At 38.3% G+C, this 18,536-nt stretch overlaps 1 protein-coding gene across 3 annotated transcripts in view; it reads right to left on the bottom strand.

The window, feature by feature from the left end:
- Positions 1-2,264: 2,264 nt before the first annotated feature.
- The window catches only part of LOC128688996 (terminal uridylyltransferase 4), a 129,584-nt gene continuing 113,312 nt past the window's right edge, over positions 2,265-18,536 (bottom strand). For all 3 annotated transcript variants that reach the window (XM_070087348.1, XM_070087350.1, XM_070087349.1), the window contains exons 21-22: positions 12,275-12,366; positions 2,265-2,283 (exon numbers count right to left, since the gene is read on the bottom strand). In XM_070087348.1, the coding sequence (XP_069943449.1) occupies positions 2,281-2,283; positions 12,275-12,366 (95 nt within the window). In that variant the 3' untranslated portion in view covers positions 2,265-2,280. The remainder of the gene's footprint in view (positions 2,284-12,274; positions 12,367-18,536) is intronic.

Here is an 18,536-nt window from a genome sequence, read left to right as displayed (position 1 = left end):
ACGTACACCAAAAATAAAAGAAATCTAAGCATAAATAAGGGAGTTCATTTTTCAGCAATTAGCCACTCCTTAGCAATAATTTTGAATGGTTTTTATGGTTGTATTCTCATTTTTTTTATCTCACTTGATAGAATGGAAGATAAATTACAGAAATAGATATGATTTTGATTGCTTTCAAGACGAAAAGTGCCTTAAAATTGAGCTCAACCTAGGAGAATTGGTCCATTGCTTGGCTGTTTCAGAGTAAACAAATGACGTCACTGTCCATTCCATTATTATTATAATCAAGGGGGAAGTGCTAAACCCGGAGGATTATACAGCGCCTGGGGGGATGTGGAAGGCATTCAGGCTTAATTCAGGGAACTGGAGCACAGATCCAATTCCCTAAATCAAGAGCCCCTCACCAACATCAAGGAACCTTCCTTGAGGGGACTGTCCATTCCAATATGCAGTCGTGAATGGGTTGACATTATTCATACAATTATTGCAATAAGGAATAACAGTAAAGCTTATATTTGTGTGAATAAAAATTACAAATTATTTATTTATTTTTTTTTTTTTTTTTTTTTCAACAAGTCGGCCGTCTCCCACCAAGGCAGGGTGACCCAAAAAAAAGAAAGAAGAACAAATTATTTATATTATAATAATAATAATAATAATAATAATAATAATAATAATAATAATAATAATAATAATAATAATAATATAATAATAATAATAATAATAATAATAATAATAATAATGAAAGAAATCTAAGCATAAATAATGGAGTTCACTTCTCAGCAATTTGCCACCCCTTAGCGGTAATTTCGAATGGTTTTTATGGTTGAATTCTCGTTTTTTTGGTCTCATTTGATAGAATGGAAGATATATTACAGAAATAGATATGATTTTGATTGCTTTCACAACGAAAAGTGCCTTGAAATAGAGCTCAACCTAGGACAAATGGCTGGGTTGACATTATTTATACAATTATTGCAATAAGGAGTAACAGTAAATCTTATATTTTTTTGAGTGAATAAAAATTACAAATTATTTATATTATAATAATAATATGTATAATAATACGTATAATAATAGTATAATAATACAATACAATAATAATAATATAATAATAATACATATATAATAATTATGTACTACATATAACATTAGATGGCTTCAAAAGGCTGTCACTAGATGGCAGTGTTTGCCACAACAAAGAGGGAGTGGTTGTGTCTGCCTCCACCTGTTACATAATGACATATTTTATTCATTCTAGAGTATATATCATGTTTCTATGTTATTTTTATTGTTTGTTATGTCATATTAGATGAACTGTGATATATAAATAAGCCGTATAGATGATATTAGCTAAATTATTCATGAAGTATTTTGCCCGGTCTCCAGACAAACTCTCGTCCACCGCTGACACTGCCCATACCACCACATGAATGACATATTTTATTAATTTTAGAGTATATATCAGGTTTGTATGTTATTTATATTGTTTATTATGTCATATTAGATGAAGTGAGATAGATAAATAAGCCGTAGAGTTGATATTAGCAAAATTATTGAAGTACAGAATTCCACTGGAACGGATTAATTGCATTTCAATTAATTTAAATGAGGAAAATTGACTCTGCAAACGAGCAAATCCAGTTGCGAGCAAGGTCATGTAACAGATTAAACTCGCAAGTAGAGGTTCCACTGTATATACGGCCGAAGCAGTCAAAGGGTTAAACAGATGCCCTGCATAACCCCCTCCTCCAGGGTAAATTACAGTGAGTCACATGAGCCAATCCTCACCTAATTTTTATTACTGTATTCATAGTGTGTGCTAAACTCATAAGGGTCATACAGCATTCCAACTTTATCTGAATAACCGGTTAAGAATTATTATAATCAAAGAAAGCGCTAAACTGACAAGGGGACCTGTTAAGAAAAATATTTAAGAAACTCCAAGTTAGCAACATAGTCTTAGAAACTTGAGATAGCAGAGAAAGTTAAATTTCCATGTGATGACACAGGCTTTCTTCAGGTTGAAGAAGACTGCCAAAGCATGAAAGCATCTGACAATCCACTAGGTTGTCTACAGTCAACTGGACCAAGGGTTTTGTTGTCAATCAGAATTTACAGAAGCCAAATTGCAACAAACAGACCAGATATCAGACCAGCCAAATGTTCATCATCCTCCCCATCAAGGAGATCAGCTGGTAGGTTGCAAATTTCCTGGGATCCTGGACTGTCTTGGAGATGACCAGAGCTCAAGACTATTGCCGACTGTCAGGTAGTGCCTCACTGGTCGAAATAAATTCTTCTTTCAACAACAAAATAAATTATAAACATTAATAAAAATGAGCGTTAACATCTAATAAAAATGCACGTAAGGCAGGAGAAATGCGCCTCAACTTAGCATAATGCCCCTATCCTTTCCCAGAGAGATAAAGGGCAATACCAATAAGAAGGTGACCATTTACCCCATCCCAAACAACAAATCACAAGGCTCTCTGGAGTCTCTGGTAATGGGCAATGGAATCATCTCCCTCTGTCTCTGGAATATTGAGTCACAACTGTAGCTCCTTAAACTAGATACTGGAGAAGCCCCTAGTAAAGGGATTGGCAGCTTTTACAATGTCGTCTACCACACACTGATGGTGGAGCAGGCAGGAAAACATGTTTGGGAGTCTTTCCCAGACTTTGAAAAACAAAATCTAACCATAAAGTTGAAGTAAGAGATCAGAATGCTGAGCCTGTGTATGACTCAGTGACACTAATTTGTAAATCAGCTTACTGATCAGTGCCACCAGAAGTGGCATGCTCAGAACTGGCATGCCTTACTGGAACATCTGGATGAAGAATTTCAACAATGGGCAAGGAAATTCATTAAGCCAGGATACTGAGGCAGTTCAGGAAGTTGAAGGTCCTCCACACCAATTCGTTCCAGTGATGTTTACAGGTGCTATTATTTTGGAGATAATCTGTGCTTCCCCTAAGGCCAAGCCCTCTCATCAAATCTCCCTTCTATGCCTTAAAACTTCCAGGTGGAAAGAGTCGAAAGCAAGTGCACGAAGCCTGGGATTAGGTCAGCCTCTGCAGTCTAGGTAGGAGCCACTTGTACTGTATGTTCACAGACATGTGGAAGGGATCAGGTCATTCTTCAAGGGCACAACCTCCTCTTTCTCACCAGCACCTCATCCGTGTTGCCCTTTAAGCAAAGATTCCTTGAAATCCCAGGCAGGCATAGTGGCTCTTTACATGCACAAGTCAGTCCCTTGCTTGCTTCTTTTGGACACTGGGATAGTTTGTTGCAACTTAATGGAACTGAGATCATCTTAACACTTGGGACTTGTAAATTACATATATTCAAATACAATGCTTATGAATACATGGCTTATGAATCACTAAAACATTTGTGCAACACTTGGGAATCTTATTCATCATCTTGTTGGTTTTCTAAACCTTTTACTCAAATAAATCACTATACTCTTCCATAACCTTGGTTTGCATTTGGATTTTGTCCATCTCTTAATCTGAACTGTTGTGTTATTAGAAGGTGGGAGGGGTACTTATAAGATTGTCCACATTAACCCTTTGAGGGTCGACAGGCCCTCTCCGAAACTCGTTCTCAGGGTCGGCCAAATTCAAAAAAAAAAAAAAATTATTTTCTCTTATGAAAAGATAGAGAATCTTTTCCCGATCATAACGACACCAAAAGTTTGAAATTTGATAGAAAACTTACGGAATTATGCTCTCGCAAAGTTAGCGGTCTCGGCGATGTTTACGGATCGGCGATTTTGCCCACTTTGAGCCCCATTTTCGGCCAATTTCACTGTACTAGTCGACAAAAAAACATGAATATTTCGCTAGAACTCCATTTTTTCTATCGAATGGGTGCAAGAAACCACCCATTTATAAATTCAACTATCCAGTACAGTGGTCAGAATTTAGCAATTTTGCCAATTTCACACAAATTTCAAAAGATGCCAATTTCGGAATAGGGTCCAGAATAAACAAGAAAGACATTCCTGGCACTAAAATGACATTTCCTCTAGTCATTAGTCACGTCTCAACTCCCCTCTTATATTCTTTTGCTTTCCACTTTGAATTTTTATTCTCACAAAAAATATAAGATTTACTGTTATGCAGACTACTGCATTAGTGTAAAAAATGGTATAAATATTATTGGTGCACTTGTGAAAGAATATTAGACTCACCAGTTGACGTGTATTGCACGCTTGGCACGATTTGTTTACTTTTGAAGTTTGGTAAAAATCGACCATTTCTGCTACTTTGAGCTCAATTTCAAGGCACCTTTCATTGTAAAACCAGTCAAAATCATCTCAATTTCAGTAATATGTCTTCCATTCTATAAAATAAGACCAAGAAAACTAGAATACAACAATAAATACTATACGAAAATACACTGCAAAGTCGCTGATTTATTAAAAAAAAATGGAAAAAGTTTTTTTTTTCTCATTATGCACCGTGTGCTGCAGGATTTTTTTTAGACTGTGCACACTGACCACATAGACCCATTCTTTCATATGAAGGCCTACCAGCTTTCTCCCACTAGATTTGAGGTCGCTAGAATTTATGAGTACTAGTACGTCAAAAACCCCTACGCGTAAGACGTACTAGTACGACGAAAACCCTCAAAGGGTTAATAAACCATCCTAACTCCATCCAAGTGACTTAGGAACCCACCCAATTGTTTGTCACAGTCACTTCTGTTTCATAATATCCAGTCACTCCTGGCACTCTCTCACCAAGGCAGGGTGACCCGAAAAAATGAAACACATTCACCATCACTCATTCAACAGCTCACTTGCCAGAGGTGCAGACACCTCACAATTCAAATGGTCATCTGAATTGCAACATCCTCACCATTCTTTCACAGTGCAGGCACTGTACTTCTCACCTCTAGGACTTAGTCTGGCTAACTGGTTTCCCTGAATCTCTTCATATATGTTACCCTGCTCATACACTAACATCACATCAAACATACAAAAAATTGTATTCACTCACTCCCATCTAACAGAGACAAGCCTGTTGGATTTTCAAGCCCCTATCACTCAAAACTTTATTTACCCAATCTCTCTACCCTACCCTTGAACAACCTCTACCCCTGCTTACTTCCATCATAGATTTGTACATCCTCTTAATCATCCTATTCTGCTCCATCCTCTCTACATAACCAAACTACCTCACAACTGCTCCTCAGCCCTCTGAACAATACTTTTGGTAACACCACACTGTCTTTTAATTTATTTTAACACACCAGCTGTCTACCATCAAGGTAGTGTTTCTTCTTTTTCAGGTCACATTTTCACCATCAATCACTATCACTGTCATGCCAGAGATGCACCTACATTACAGCTCAGACGACCCTCCAAACTGTAACATCCCCACCTCTTCCTCAGAGTGCAGGCACTGTACTTCCCACCTCCAGGACTCGAGACTGGCTAACCAGTTTCCCTTCATAAATATTACCTTGTTTACACTCCAACAGCATATCTGGTCATAAAAACCACTTGCCTCCAATCCTATTTAACACACTCGCACATGCCTGTTGGCTGTCAAAACCCCTTGCATACAAAACTTTCTTTACTCCCCTCCCTCCAACCATTCCTAGGATGACCCCTACCTCGCTTTCCCTCATCCTACTTTGCTACTAGCTGCTACATTTATAATTCTCTACATAATGTTCACACTACATGCTCTCAAATATGACATCGTCACTGCCTCTTACCTCCTCCTCCTTACTGTGATGTTGAAAGCCCATGCCTCACACCCATATAAGCACTGGCTCCACTATACCCTGAAACATTTCTCACTCTGTTTCCATAAACTTCTTTCTTTCCACAAACACCATAACACACCACCTTTCACCCCCCTCATCTATTCTATGGTATACCTCATCTTTCACAGATGCATCTGCCAAGTCCATTACTAAACATCTGAATACATTCATTTCCTCTAACCTCCTCACCTCTGATCTGATATCTAAACTTTCATTGCTTAGACTTTTTACTTCTCTCAACACCTTGCTCTTTCCTATGTTCACTTTTAATTTCCTTCTATTACATACCCTCCCCATACAATTTCATGAGTCATTATGTGGTTTTGAGGGGACTTGAGCTAGAGCATGCCACAGCCATACTGGTGTGATTTATCTGCAAAAACCTGCATTTGTGGTCACAGTGGGGCCTATGCAAACCTCCCTATGGTGTACAGAAATTTACCTACTTGGATTAATCTTATTAGGCTGGTACGGTCCAGTGGATAGCACACTGGCCCGTGAGTTTTAGGACTCGCTAGCCGTGGGTTCAAACCCCCCTCCCCCCATTCTGCTTTTTCTTTACAAGCTCTTCAGAGTCTCCTAAAAGAACTGTCATCAGCAAGGAGCAACATGTCAACAATTCCTAGTGTGTAATGGATTCACTGTCTTTTAACCCTTTGACTGTCGCAAGCCCCTTTCTGAAACTCATTCTATGTCGCAAAATTTAAAAAAAAAATAAATAAATTTTTTTCTTATGAAATGATAGAGAATCTTTTCCCGATGGTAATGACACCAAAAGTACGAAATTTGGTTGAAAACTCACGGAATTACGCTCCCGCGAAGTTAGCAGTCTCAGTGACATATACGCATCGGCGATTTCGCCGACTTTGAGCACTGTTTTTGGCCAATTCCATTGTTCCAGTTGACCAAACTCATACCTATTTCTTTAGAACTCCATTCTTTCTATCAGTTGAGTACAAGAAACTGCCCATTTACCGATTTGAACTACCCAATAAAGTGGTCAGAAATTGGCAATTTGGCCAATTTCATGCAAATTAAAAAAGATGCCAATTTCAAAATAGGGTCCAGAATAAACAATGTAGACATTCTTGGCACTAAAATAACATATCCTCTGTTCATTAGTCACGTCTCTAGGCCCCTCTTATATTACTATTGCTTTCTATTTTGATTTTTTTATTCATACAAAAAATACAAAATTTAGTGTTATGCAGACTACTGCATTATTGTAAAAATAGTATAAATAATATCAGTGCACTAGTGAAAGAATATTAGACTCCCCAGTTGATGTGTATTGAACTTCTGGTGTAATTTGCTTACTCCTGAACATTGGTAAAACTCGAACATTTCCGCTACTTTGAGCTCAATTTCAAGGTCATTTTCATTGTGAAACTAATCAAAATTATCTCTATTTCTGTAATATGTTTTCCATTTTATCACCTGAGACCATGAAAATGAGAATACAACAATAAATACTATACGAAAATACACCTCAAAGTTGGCATTTTAATCCAAAAAAATGGTCAGTTTTTTTTCTCATTATGCACTGCATGCTGCAGGATTTTTTTTTTCATGTGGTGCACACTGACCACACAGACCCATTCTTTCACATGTGGGCCTACCAGCTTTCTCCTGCTTGATTTGAAGCCACTAGAATTTACGCGTATAAATACGTCCAAAAGATTGGTGCATAAGACGTATATATACAACCAAAACAGTCAAAGGGTTAATCCTATACCTCTTAACACCTCACCATTCACTGTTTTTACAACCCTATCTATAAACATGTTGAGCAACTATGGTGACATAATACATCCTGTTATATGCCTACTTTTACTAAAAAGATCTCCTCCCCTCCTTCTCCTACATCCCTAACCTGAGCCTCACTTTCTGCATAAAAACTCTTTACTGCTTTTAGTACCCTACTACCTACTCCATAAACCTGCACCATATGCCATACTGGTTCCCTATCTGCTCTTTCCCAAGTCTTTTCTAAATCCATAAATTCAACAAACAGTTACTTACTTTTATCCAAGTACTGTTCACTCATATACTTCCTGGAGGGATTGGCACCAAACCGGCACACGAAAATCACTCCCTATGAAAGCAAAAGATTCAGCAGGAGATGCAACATTACCCCGGTGAAAAGCAGGGGCACCAAGAGTACATTGAGAGACAACATAACAAGTGTCCAGGGCCCAAGACTGTTCAATTGCATCCCAGTATACACAAGGGGGATTATCAACAGACCCCTGGCTGTCTTTAAGAAGGCACTGGACAGGTACCTAAAATCAATACCTGACCAACCGGGCTGTGGTTGGTACATCAGCTTGTGTGCGGCCAGCAGTAACAGCCTGGTTGACCAGATCCTGATCCACCATGAGGCCTGGTCTCAGACCAAGCAGCAGGGGCATTGACCCCCAACACCCTCTCCTGGTAAACTCCAGGTAATGTAAACATTTGGTATACACATCCCTTACCCTTCCTAAATCCTCCTTGCTTCCCTGCAACCCTACTCTCTTGTCTTATCCCTAACTCTTTCAATGATAATTCTGCTATACATTTTACCTATTATATTCAAAATGTTCATTTCTCTATAATACTTAAACACACACACTCTTACTCCCTCTTCCTTTATTCAAAAGAACTAATCCTTTATTTAATGGACCTCGATTTAGTGATCCTAGACTGAATGAGCCTCAATTTAATGACCCTCGATTTAAACAACGTCATTTTAATGAACCTTGATTTAATGGACATCAAAAATACAATACTGGACAAAATTAAGTTCCATATATCAAATTGAAAACAATGAAGAAATTCTATTAGTTACAGAATTGTCCATTATTGGCATGATCATGCTGTAACAATCTTTTCTCTATCCACCAATGGCCACCTGCTCCTCCCTGTCTGTTAAATGAAGAGTTTACTGTATGCATGTTCTCTGCCAACCCTTAACCCTTTCAAGGTTGGTGCCGTACTAGTACGGCGTGCACGCCAGGGTTGGTGCCGCACTAGTATGCATAAATTCTAGCACCTTCAAATCTGGTAGGCCTACATATGAAAGAATGGGTCTATGTGGTTAGCGTGCACAGTATAAAAAAAATCCTGCAGCACAAAGTGCATAATGAGAAAAAAAAAACTCCAACCATGTTTTTGCTTTAAAACAGCGACTTTGCAGTGTATTTTCATATGCTATTTATGGTTGTATTCTAGTTTTCCTGGTCTCATTTTATAGAATGGAAGACATATTACAGAAATTGAGATGATTTTGGTTTCGCAATGAAAAGTACCTTAAAATTGAGCTCAAAGTAGCAGAAATGTTCGATTTTTGCCAAGTTCAAAAGTAAACAAATCATGCCATGCATCCAATACACATCAACTGGCGAGTCTAATATTCTTTCACAAGTGCGCTGATACTATTTATACCATTTCTACACTAATGCAGTCGTCTGCATAACAGTAAATCTTCTATTTTTTTGTGAGAAAATTTCAAAGTAGAAAGCAAAACAAATGTAAAAGAGGCCTGGGGATGACTAATGAACAGAAAAAATGTCATTTTAGTGCCAGGAATGTCTGTCTTGTTTATTCTGGAGCCTATTTGGAAACTGGCATCTTTTGAAATTTGTGTGAAATTGCCAATTTCCGACCACTTTATTGGATAGTTGAAATCAGTAAATGGGTGGTTTCTTGTACTCATTCGATAGAAAAAAAATGGAGTTCTAGCGATATAGTTGTGATTTTTGTTGACTGATACGTTGGAATTGGCCGAAAATAAGGCTCAAAGTGGGCGAAATTGCCGATGCGTAAGCATCGGGAATTGAACCGCGGGTTCAATCCCAGCCGGGGGTATGGTTCGTAAGCATCGTCGAGACTGCTAACTTCGCAAGAACATATTCCGTAAGTTTTCCTTCAAATTTCATACTTTTGGTGTCATTATGATCGGGAAAAGATTCTCTATCATTTCATAAGAAAAAAAATAAAAAAAAAATTCGAAAAATTTCCGACCCTAAGAACAAGTTTAGGAGAGGGCCTGCCGACCCTGAAAGGGTTAAGTGCCTTCACTTCTTTCATGCATACATTGAACAAATACATCAACCACTCCAAAAACCACATCCCCACCTGTTTTTAATATCTCTGTCTTCATCACATCTGTTGCAGCTGCTTTACCCCTCTCATTCTGCCTACTTCCTCACACAATTCCAGACATTCACATCCCACTCTTCCTTACTACTACAAGATGCTATTCCTCCTTGCCTAATGTATGAAACCATTTCCTCCTCTTGTTTCCATCATATAATATTGCTGTCAGTCAAATGTGTACAAAATTTGAGAACAACCATGGCAGATATTTCCTTCAGATGAAGATTTTTTGTCATTGAGTCAGATCACATAACTGCATAGAAAAAGTACACAGCTGAACTCTGGAATTCATGTGCTTAACAATTCACATGATTTGATCACTGTACATATTGTTACTTGGGGCCATTTAGCAAGAGCTTCAATTATTCACTTTTTTAATTGCTGTCTTATTGATTGGTGCATGATACCTAAATTCAAAAATATTAATAGGATTTCATTCAGACTGTAGTCCTTCTTCCTTATGAATGTCAGTAATAAGCAGATTTAACATAGTGCTAAATGGTTAAATTTTTTAACAACTCAGATAAGGAAACGTCTTCCATTATCAACAATTTCAAGATTCATGTTACCTCTGGAAACTTAACCCCTGGGAATAATTGGGTTCAACTTCACCAGAACACAAGAAGGGGCTAACTGAGCTTAAGAGGCACTTAAGTTTCCTCGTCTTCTAATAACATGTTCATTTTCCACTAAAATCTACCTTGTCCATAATTACTATTGCATTTGCTTTGGTTGTTTTGATGGTTAAGTCTAGGATCTACCCTTAATTCATGGTATAACTTAACAAATCTTTGAGGACAATTGTGTTTCAGAGGTCTGAGCAAAGCAGAAAGGAATGTCCTAAACTAGTGATTGAGAAGGTACTCTATTTGCCACTCGTGGCAAAACCCTTCCTTTAATAAATGTCCAGAACTGTGCACAAGTCTCTTTTTCCACATTTATTTAGCATGTTCTTATTTCAAGCAGTTAATCAGAGCCTGCACACATAAGCCATTCTGTAACTCAGAAGTATTTATAGTACCTACCTTCATAAAAAAAATTACAGTAGTTTATTAACCCTTAAACGGTCCAAACAGATCGACATTCAAATCCGTAGTGCTCCAAAAGTAAATACGTTTTTTTTACATATTTTCAAAAATAACAAAAAAGCAAATGTAGATAAAAGTTTTTTTTTACACATTTTTAAATGTAAAACAAGAAAGAAGATCTACATTTTTTACATACTTTCAAATGTTGAAAAAACGTATATACGTATACGTTTGGACCATTTAAGGGTTAAAAGCGGGTTGCTTTAAAAAAAGAAAAGCCCCTCCCCCCGGGAGAAATTTTTTAAAGTTGAAAAACACATTCACCATCACTCACTGATTTTCCAGAAAGAAATATAGACACGCTGATCCAAATAAACCACTGAAGGGTAATATTTCTACCCACCATCTCCAGAACTCAAGTCCTACTAACTTGTTTCCTAAATCCTTTCACAGGTATCAACATACTTGCATTACACCAGAGCACTAACTCACAGAAGAAACCAGTTGTCTACAATCAATCTAACTTGCTCATATACACATACACACTTCACCGTTCAACTATCTTCAATCAAAACTTACAAAGCAAAACTATTTCGCTTCAAAATTCACCTGATCAATATGGTAGCTGGAGTATATGCAGAACAGATCTGGGTACAATGCTTATTTGATTAAAGTAGTTTAGAGAATTAGACAAAAACAAATGTAGGCATGGAAACAAACTGTGGCCACATGAAGGTTAAAAGTCTGTTATTTATGAGATGTAAAACTGGTGGGAATACAAATGTTAGCCTAGTAATTCAAGAACATTGATAATAATGTAATCCTGCACCTTATCACTTTTTTTTTTCATAAAATAACATAAAAATAAAATAAAATAACATAAAATAACAAAAAAAAAAAGGCACAATACCGTGACTGGAACGATACACAAATAACCCGCACAAAGAAGAGAGAAGCTTACGACGACGTTTCGGTCCAACTTGGACCATTTACAAAGTCACACTAACCTCCAGCCTATATATACCCATCCTGCTCTCCTTCTCGTTAGTGTGACTTTGTAAATAGTCTAAATCGGACCGAAACGCCGTCGTAAGCTCCTCTCTTCTATGTGTGGGTTGTGTATTACATAAAATATTTACATAAAATTATTAGCAAAATAACTGAGCAGCTAAAGCGCACTATTTTCAGAGAGAGTGCAGAGAGGTGGGGATGATGGGAAAGGAGGATTGTTAGATATGGGGTGGAAGGGGGACAAAACCCATACATCTTCCCTTAAATAAAATTTACAAACATTTTTGACAAGGTTAGCCACAGTACTTACCACTAAATTCCTGTAACCTAGCGGAGTTGTTGTTATAGAAGTTCCAAATATTTCCCTCCCTCGGATGAAAGCCTTCATAATGAAGGTGTTCACTGAAAATAAAACAAAATATAAGACCAGTTAAATGTTATGTAAAAACTTTTTCATCAGCATTTAGATGTTAAAGTTGAACTGTAATAACACTCACCACTCTACCCAACAAATTATTTAACCTTAGACAAAATTTCAGCGTGAAGTTCAGTTATCTCACGAGTGGTGAAGTATCCGTGCTGACAGTAATGTTGTAACTAAAATGTAAAGCAATGCCTCAGGTATTTATTTCACTTCATCATTTTAGAAAATAAAGAAGAGTGCACAATAAAGGATACACTAGAGTGCTTACTTTAAGGACTATTTTGACTCTAATTGTTAAGCACAACTGCTGCAGAAGAAAAAATAAGTAGCATGTGAGTAGAAGAGACGAAATATCTGTGGAGACGGTGTGGTGTTAGAATAAACATGTAAATCAAATGTGCAGATACCCAAATCGAATTTTTTACCTGCACAAATGTGCGAAGTCTATATAAACGTATGCATAAGTGACAGAAGCAATTACATTACTCAGCAATAGATTATTGTCATGTCTGGATTCACAAACATCCACAAACAGGAGAGACAAAGGATTTAATTTCCTGCAACAATTTTACCAAGATATCCAGAAAAAAATGGGCACTTCTTGTGTTGGGAGCATGAAGTCTTTGCATAGGCAACATAAAATCTAAGTCAAGAAATAGAATGCCATTAACCAAAGCTCTACAGTGGGAAATGGTAGAGGAACCTGTTGCCAGGCAACTACCAAAGTCAACCCATGAACCTACTACATAGCTTGAAGTACTGTGCTCAAGAATGCCAGTAACACATGAAAGGCAACCTAAAATTGATGTTTAAATATCAACTGATGTTTAGACAGACAAGATGCATGTGCAAGAATGATTCAAACATTCTACACAATCACAGAACATGGAAAGGCCACCTTGAGTGATAAATGTGCTATATAGCAAAGTGGTCCATCACAGAACTTTATGTTCTGGTCTGAGAAGAACCCACATTTTTTCAAGGAAATTGAAAAATGCTCCACAAGTCATAAGGAAGGGGCAATGGAAGTAACTGAGAACTATGCACAAGTAGTTTGTCAGGAAGAAATAAACACATGACAGTAGTAAACTGTTACATAAAACAGTACTTTACACCTCACAATTACTCTTTACACTACCACAATTACTCTCTTACTTGATTCAAAACTCCCTAAACTCACTTAGCATCTCCTAAAATCTCTCTCTCTCTCTACACTCCTCTCTTCTCCAGGTGCATAAACACTGAGTATAACCCACTTTTTGTATCCAACCCTTATTTTACTCCATATAATCCTTGAATTTATGCATTTATATTCCTTCTTTTTCCTGCCATAACTGATCCTTCAACATTATTGCTACTCCTTCTTTAGTTCACTCTCTCAGATACGACCTAATCCCATTTATCTCCACTAACGCTCTCCTACCTCATTCAGCTTTATTTCACTTAGAGCCAGGACATCCAGCTTCTTTTCAGTCATAAAATTCACAATCAACTATCATCTGCACTACATCTAGGCACATTCAAGCATCCCAAAATAATAATAATAATTATTATTATTTGCAGTTTGGAGAGGTATCTAAACTGGAATATCATCAGAGTGAATGATGGCAAAAATTTTTCTTATCTGGGTCACCCTACCTCAGTGAGAGATAACCAGTACATTAAAATTATTATTATTATTATTTGAGTGGCTGCACTCTGGAAGGACAGGGACAATGCAGTTTGAAGGGTCATATGAACCATGATGTCTGTGCTCTTCTGGTAAGACAATGATTACATGATTATTATTCTAATCAAAACTAAGCACTATACACACCAGGTTATCCTACCTTGTTGGGAGACAGCAGGTGTGTTGAAAAAATTTATTTGGGATAGGAAGTGCTAAATCTGTAGGGATGACACAATGCCTGGGGAATGGGAGATAATCAGGTTCCATCCAAGGAAAGAGAAGGTCAAATCCAATTCCTTCAAGAAAATTTTCTTGCAGAATACTGCATCTACCATGTTTCATGGACTACCACATCGACACACAACTAAGGTTACATAAAACTCCTGAGAATATTACAAATTCCTAAATCCAGGAAGAAAAAAAAAATACTACAAAATATGTGACAAACATCTGTGTGCACCCAAGTAAAAAAAAAATTTGTATTATGATTAGGCTAAATTTGACGAACTTCAATACATTATATATAGGTAACCTTTTTTCTTTAATTTAAGTCCAACTAGAAACTTGAGTCCTAGAGGTGGAAACTACAATACCTGCAATCTATAGGAGGGGTGAGAGTGTTGCAGTTCAGTGAGTAATTTGAACTGCGATTTCAGCACACCTCTGGCAAGGCAGTGACTGAATGAATGATGGTAAATGTACTATTTCCTTTTTTGGGAGGGATGAGGTCACCTTACCCTGGCAGGAGACAACCAATGTGTTAACGCAAACTGTGCACAACATATGACGTATGTCAGGGATCAGACTGTCTGACATATACCTAAGTTTCTGTTTCTTCAAATTTTGTTTTGCCTAGGAAATAAAGTAGTGTATCATGGGTAACAGTGCCTCAGCAACAAGTAAACAAGATGTGTGACATGCTACTCAGTATCTATATAGGTAAATTTTTATCTAGGCTTGTATGCATAGCTTGCATGTATTGTTTTATGATGGTCATGAAGGTCAACAGTTGTTATGGGCATTAAAAGAACACTACAGAGTAATATATATTTTAACCCAGAATAGCCTAAGGCCAAACAATGTAACTCATTTCTAGGTTTTGAGGATTATCACACCCTGAAGCGATAATAAGACTTCCTTGTACATGAATCAAGAACATACAGATACACATCAAAATGGTATACAATACCGACAGGTTGGTAGGTAAGACACATAGGCAACAGTTAGGCAACTTTATTCCGAAACGTTTCGCCTACACAGTAGGCTTCTTCAGTCGAATACAGAAAGTAGGCAGGAACAGTAGAGATGTGAAGACGATGTAATCAGTCCATCACCCTTGAAGTCGTAGAATTTTGAGGTTGTCAGTCCCTCAGCCTGGAGAAGTTCAGTTCCATAGTCAGGAACTATCTGAAGATCAAGCGACAGTGCAGAGACTTAAATACTGTCGGAAGGAGAGGTGCAGAGTAGTAGTAGTGGTAGTGACAATGTAGCCACTGACAGGTCAGGTCCCTCTCAGATCCAACAGTTCTCACTTGAAAGGGTTGTCCAAGGTGTTTTCTGTACCAAGAGGCCAAGTGTTGCAGTGTCTGACAAGATGAACATCAAAATGGTATACAATACCGACAGGTTGGTAGGTAAGACACATAGGCAGCAGTTAGGCAACGTTATTCCAAAACGTTTCGCCTACACAGTAGGCTTCTTCAGTCGAATACAGAAGGGTGATGGACTGATTACATCGTCTTCACATCTCTACTGTTCCTGCCTACTTTCTGTATTCGACTGAAGAAGCCTACTGTGTAGGCGAAACTTTTCGGAATAAAGTTGCCTAACTGTTGCCTATGTGTCTTACCTACCAACCTGTCGGTATTGTATACCATTTTGATGTTCATCTTGTCAGACACTGCAACACTTGGCCTCTTGGTACAGAAAACACCTTGGACAACCCTTTCAAGTGAGAACTGTTGGATCTGAGAGGGACCTGACCTCTCAGTGGCTACATTGTCACTACTACTACTACTCTACACCTCTCCTTCCGACAGTATTTAAGTCTCCGCACTGTCGCTTGATCTTCAGATAGTTCCTGACTATGGAACTGAACTTCTCCAGGCTGAGGGACTGACAACCTCAAAATTCTACGACTTCAAGGGTGATGGACTGATTACATCGTCTTCACATCTCTACTGTTCCTGCCTACTTTCTGTATTCGACTGAAGAAGCCTACTGTGTAGGCGAAACGTTTCGGAATAAAGTTGCCTAACTGTTGCCTATGTGTCTTACCTACTGACATACAGATGCCATGGACACACAAGACAAAATACAGGTTATGTATATTTTTAACTTGGGATAACCTAAGAGTCAAACGATGTGATATTTCTGAAATAACTGTAAAGGTAGAAAGTTGAAAGTGAACATAGAAAAGAGTAAGGTGATGAGGGTATCAAATGATTTAGATAAAGAAAAATTGGATATCAAATTGGAGAGGAGGAGTATGGAAGAAGTGAATGTTTTTAGATATTTGGGAGTTCACATGTCAGCGGATGGATTTTGAAGGATGAGGTTAATCATAGAATTGATGAAGGTAAAAAAGGCGAGTGGTGTGTTGAGGTATATGTGGAGAGAAAAAACGTTATCTATGGAGGCAAAGAAGAGAATGTAAGAAAGTATAGTGGTACCGTTAACACTCTTATATGGGTGTGAAGCCTGGATTGTAAATGCTGCAGCGAGGAGACAGTTGGAGGCAGTGGAGATGTCCTGTCTAAGGGCAATGTGTGGTGTAAATATTACGCAAAAAATTTGGAGTGTGGAAATTAGGAGGTGTGGAGTTAATAAAAGTATTAGTCAGAGGGCTGAAGAGGGGTTGTTGAGGTGGTTTGGTCATTTAGAGGAAATGGATCAAAGCAGAATGACATGGAGAGCGTATAAATCTGTAGGGGAAGGAAGGAGGGGTAGAGGTTGTACTCGAAAAGGTTGGAGGGAGGGGGTAAAGGAGGTTTTGTGGGCGAGGAGCTTGGACTTACAGCAAGCATGCATGAGCGTGTTAAATAGGAGTGAATGGAGACAAATGGTATTTGGGACCTGACGATCTGTTGGAGTGTGAGCAGGGTAATATTTAGTGAAGGGATTCAGGGAAACCGGTTATTTTCATATAGTCGGACTTGAGTCCTGGAAATGGGAAGTACAATGCCTGCACTTTAAAGGAGGGGTTTGGAATATTGGCAGTTTGGAGGGATATGTTGTGTATCTTTATACATATATGCTTCTAAACTGTTGTATTCTGAGCACCTCTGCAAAAGCAGTGATAATGTGTGAGTGTGGTGAAAGTGTTGAATGATGATGAAAGTATTTTCTTTTCTGGGGATTTTCTTTCTTTTTTGGATCACCCTGCCTCGGTGGGAGACGGCCTACTTGTTGAAAAAAAAAAAAACTTTAACACAGCATAAAACTGTAGGTGTTTCATTAAATTTTAATTATGCTTTCATAGTTCATCAATGCCTGCAACAGAAATCGACATTTTACCATTTGACATCATTTTGCATAAAAAATTATTAATAAAGAGAGAAATGATATAAAGTGTGGAGTAGTCTTCCTTTGCTTTCCAGTACTTGGCTTCCTCTTGGGATTATTATTATACTAATCAAAAAGAAGCGCTAAGCCACAAGGACTATACAGCGCTGCAGGGCAGGAAGGAAGCGAGGGCATCAGGTGGCAAAAGGGAGATGGATGAGTAATAGGTTACGGATGACAGCGGGGTAGTGGATGGTGAAAGGGTAAAGGGCAGCAAGAGACTGAACTAGAAAGGGTTGAGGGGAGTGCAAAAAGTATCATCAGAGTTTGTGGAGTAAATCAGTCGTTGTCAAGAAGTCAATGAGAGAGTCAGGATTAAAGGAGGGTCCATCAGCAAGAAGGGAAGGTAAAGAGAGAGTAGTAGAACGAAGACGACGTTGGAGGTAAATTCTGCGTGCTCGTTGATAGAGAGGGCAGTCAAACAGAATGTGGCTAATCGATACTGGAACTTGACACTGCTCACAGAGAGGAACAGGGTGCCTCTCCATGAGATACCCATGAGTAAGACGAGTGTGGCCAATGCGAAGGCGGGAGAGAGTGGTCTCCCAACCTCGGCACTGATGACAAGAAGACGGCCAGTAACCTATGCTCGGTTTAATAGAATGAAGTTTGTTACCGAGCAGAGTTGACCAACGTTGCTGCCAACGGGTGCAAAGGTGGGTAGCTATTGCAGCAAAATAGTCCAGAAATGGAACACCTCGATAGGAAATTGGTAGGTCATGTACTGCTGACCCCGCAGCAGTGTCTGCCTGTTCATTGCCCTGTACGTCGACATGACCAGGGACCCAACAAAAAACAATATCTTTATGTTTGGTAGAGATACGGCATAGCCAAAGTTGGATACGGAGAACTAGGGGATGAGATGTATCAAATTTTTGTATAGCCTGTAGAGCACTAAGGGAGTTTGAGACTACT

This window comes from Cherax quadricarinatus, chromosome 21, assembly GCF_038502225.1.
Source record: "Cherax quadricarinatus isolate ZL_2023a chromosome 21, ASM3850222v1, whole genome shotgun sequence".
NCBI classification, from domain to species: Eukaryota; Metazoa; Arthropoda; class Malacostraca; order Decapoda; family Parastacidae; genus Cherax; species Cherax quadricarinatus.
This window is presented reverse-complemented; position numbering and strand designations above follow the sequence as displayed.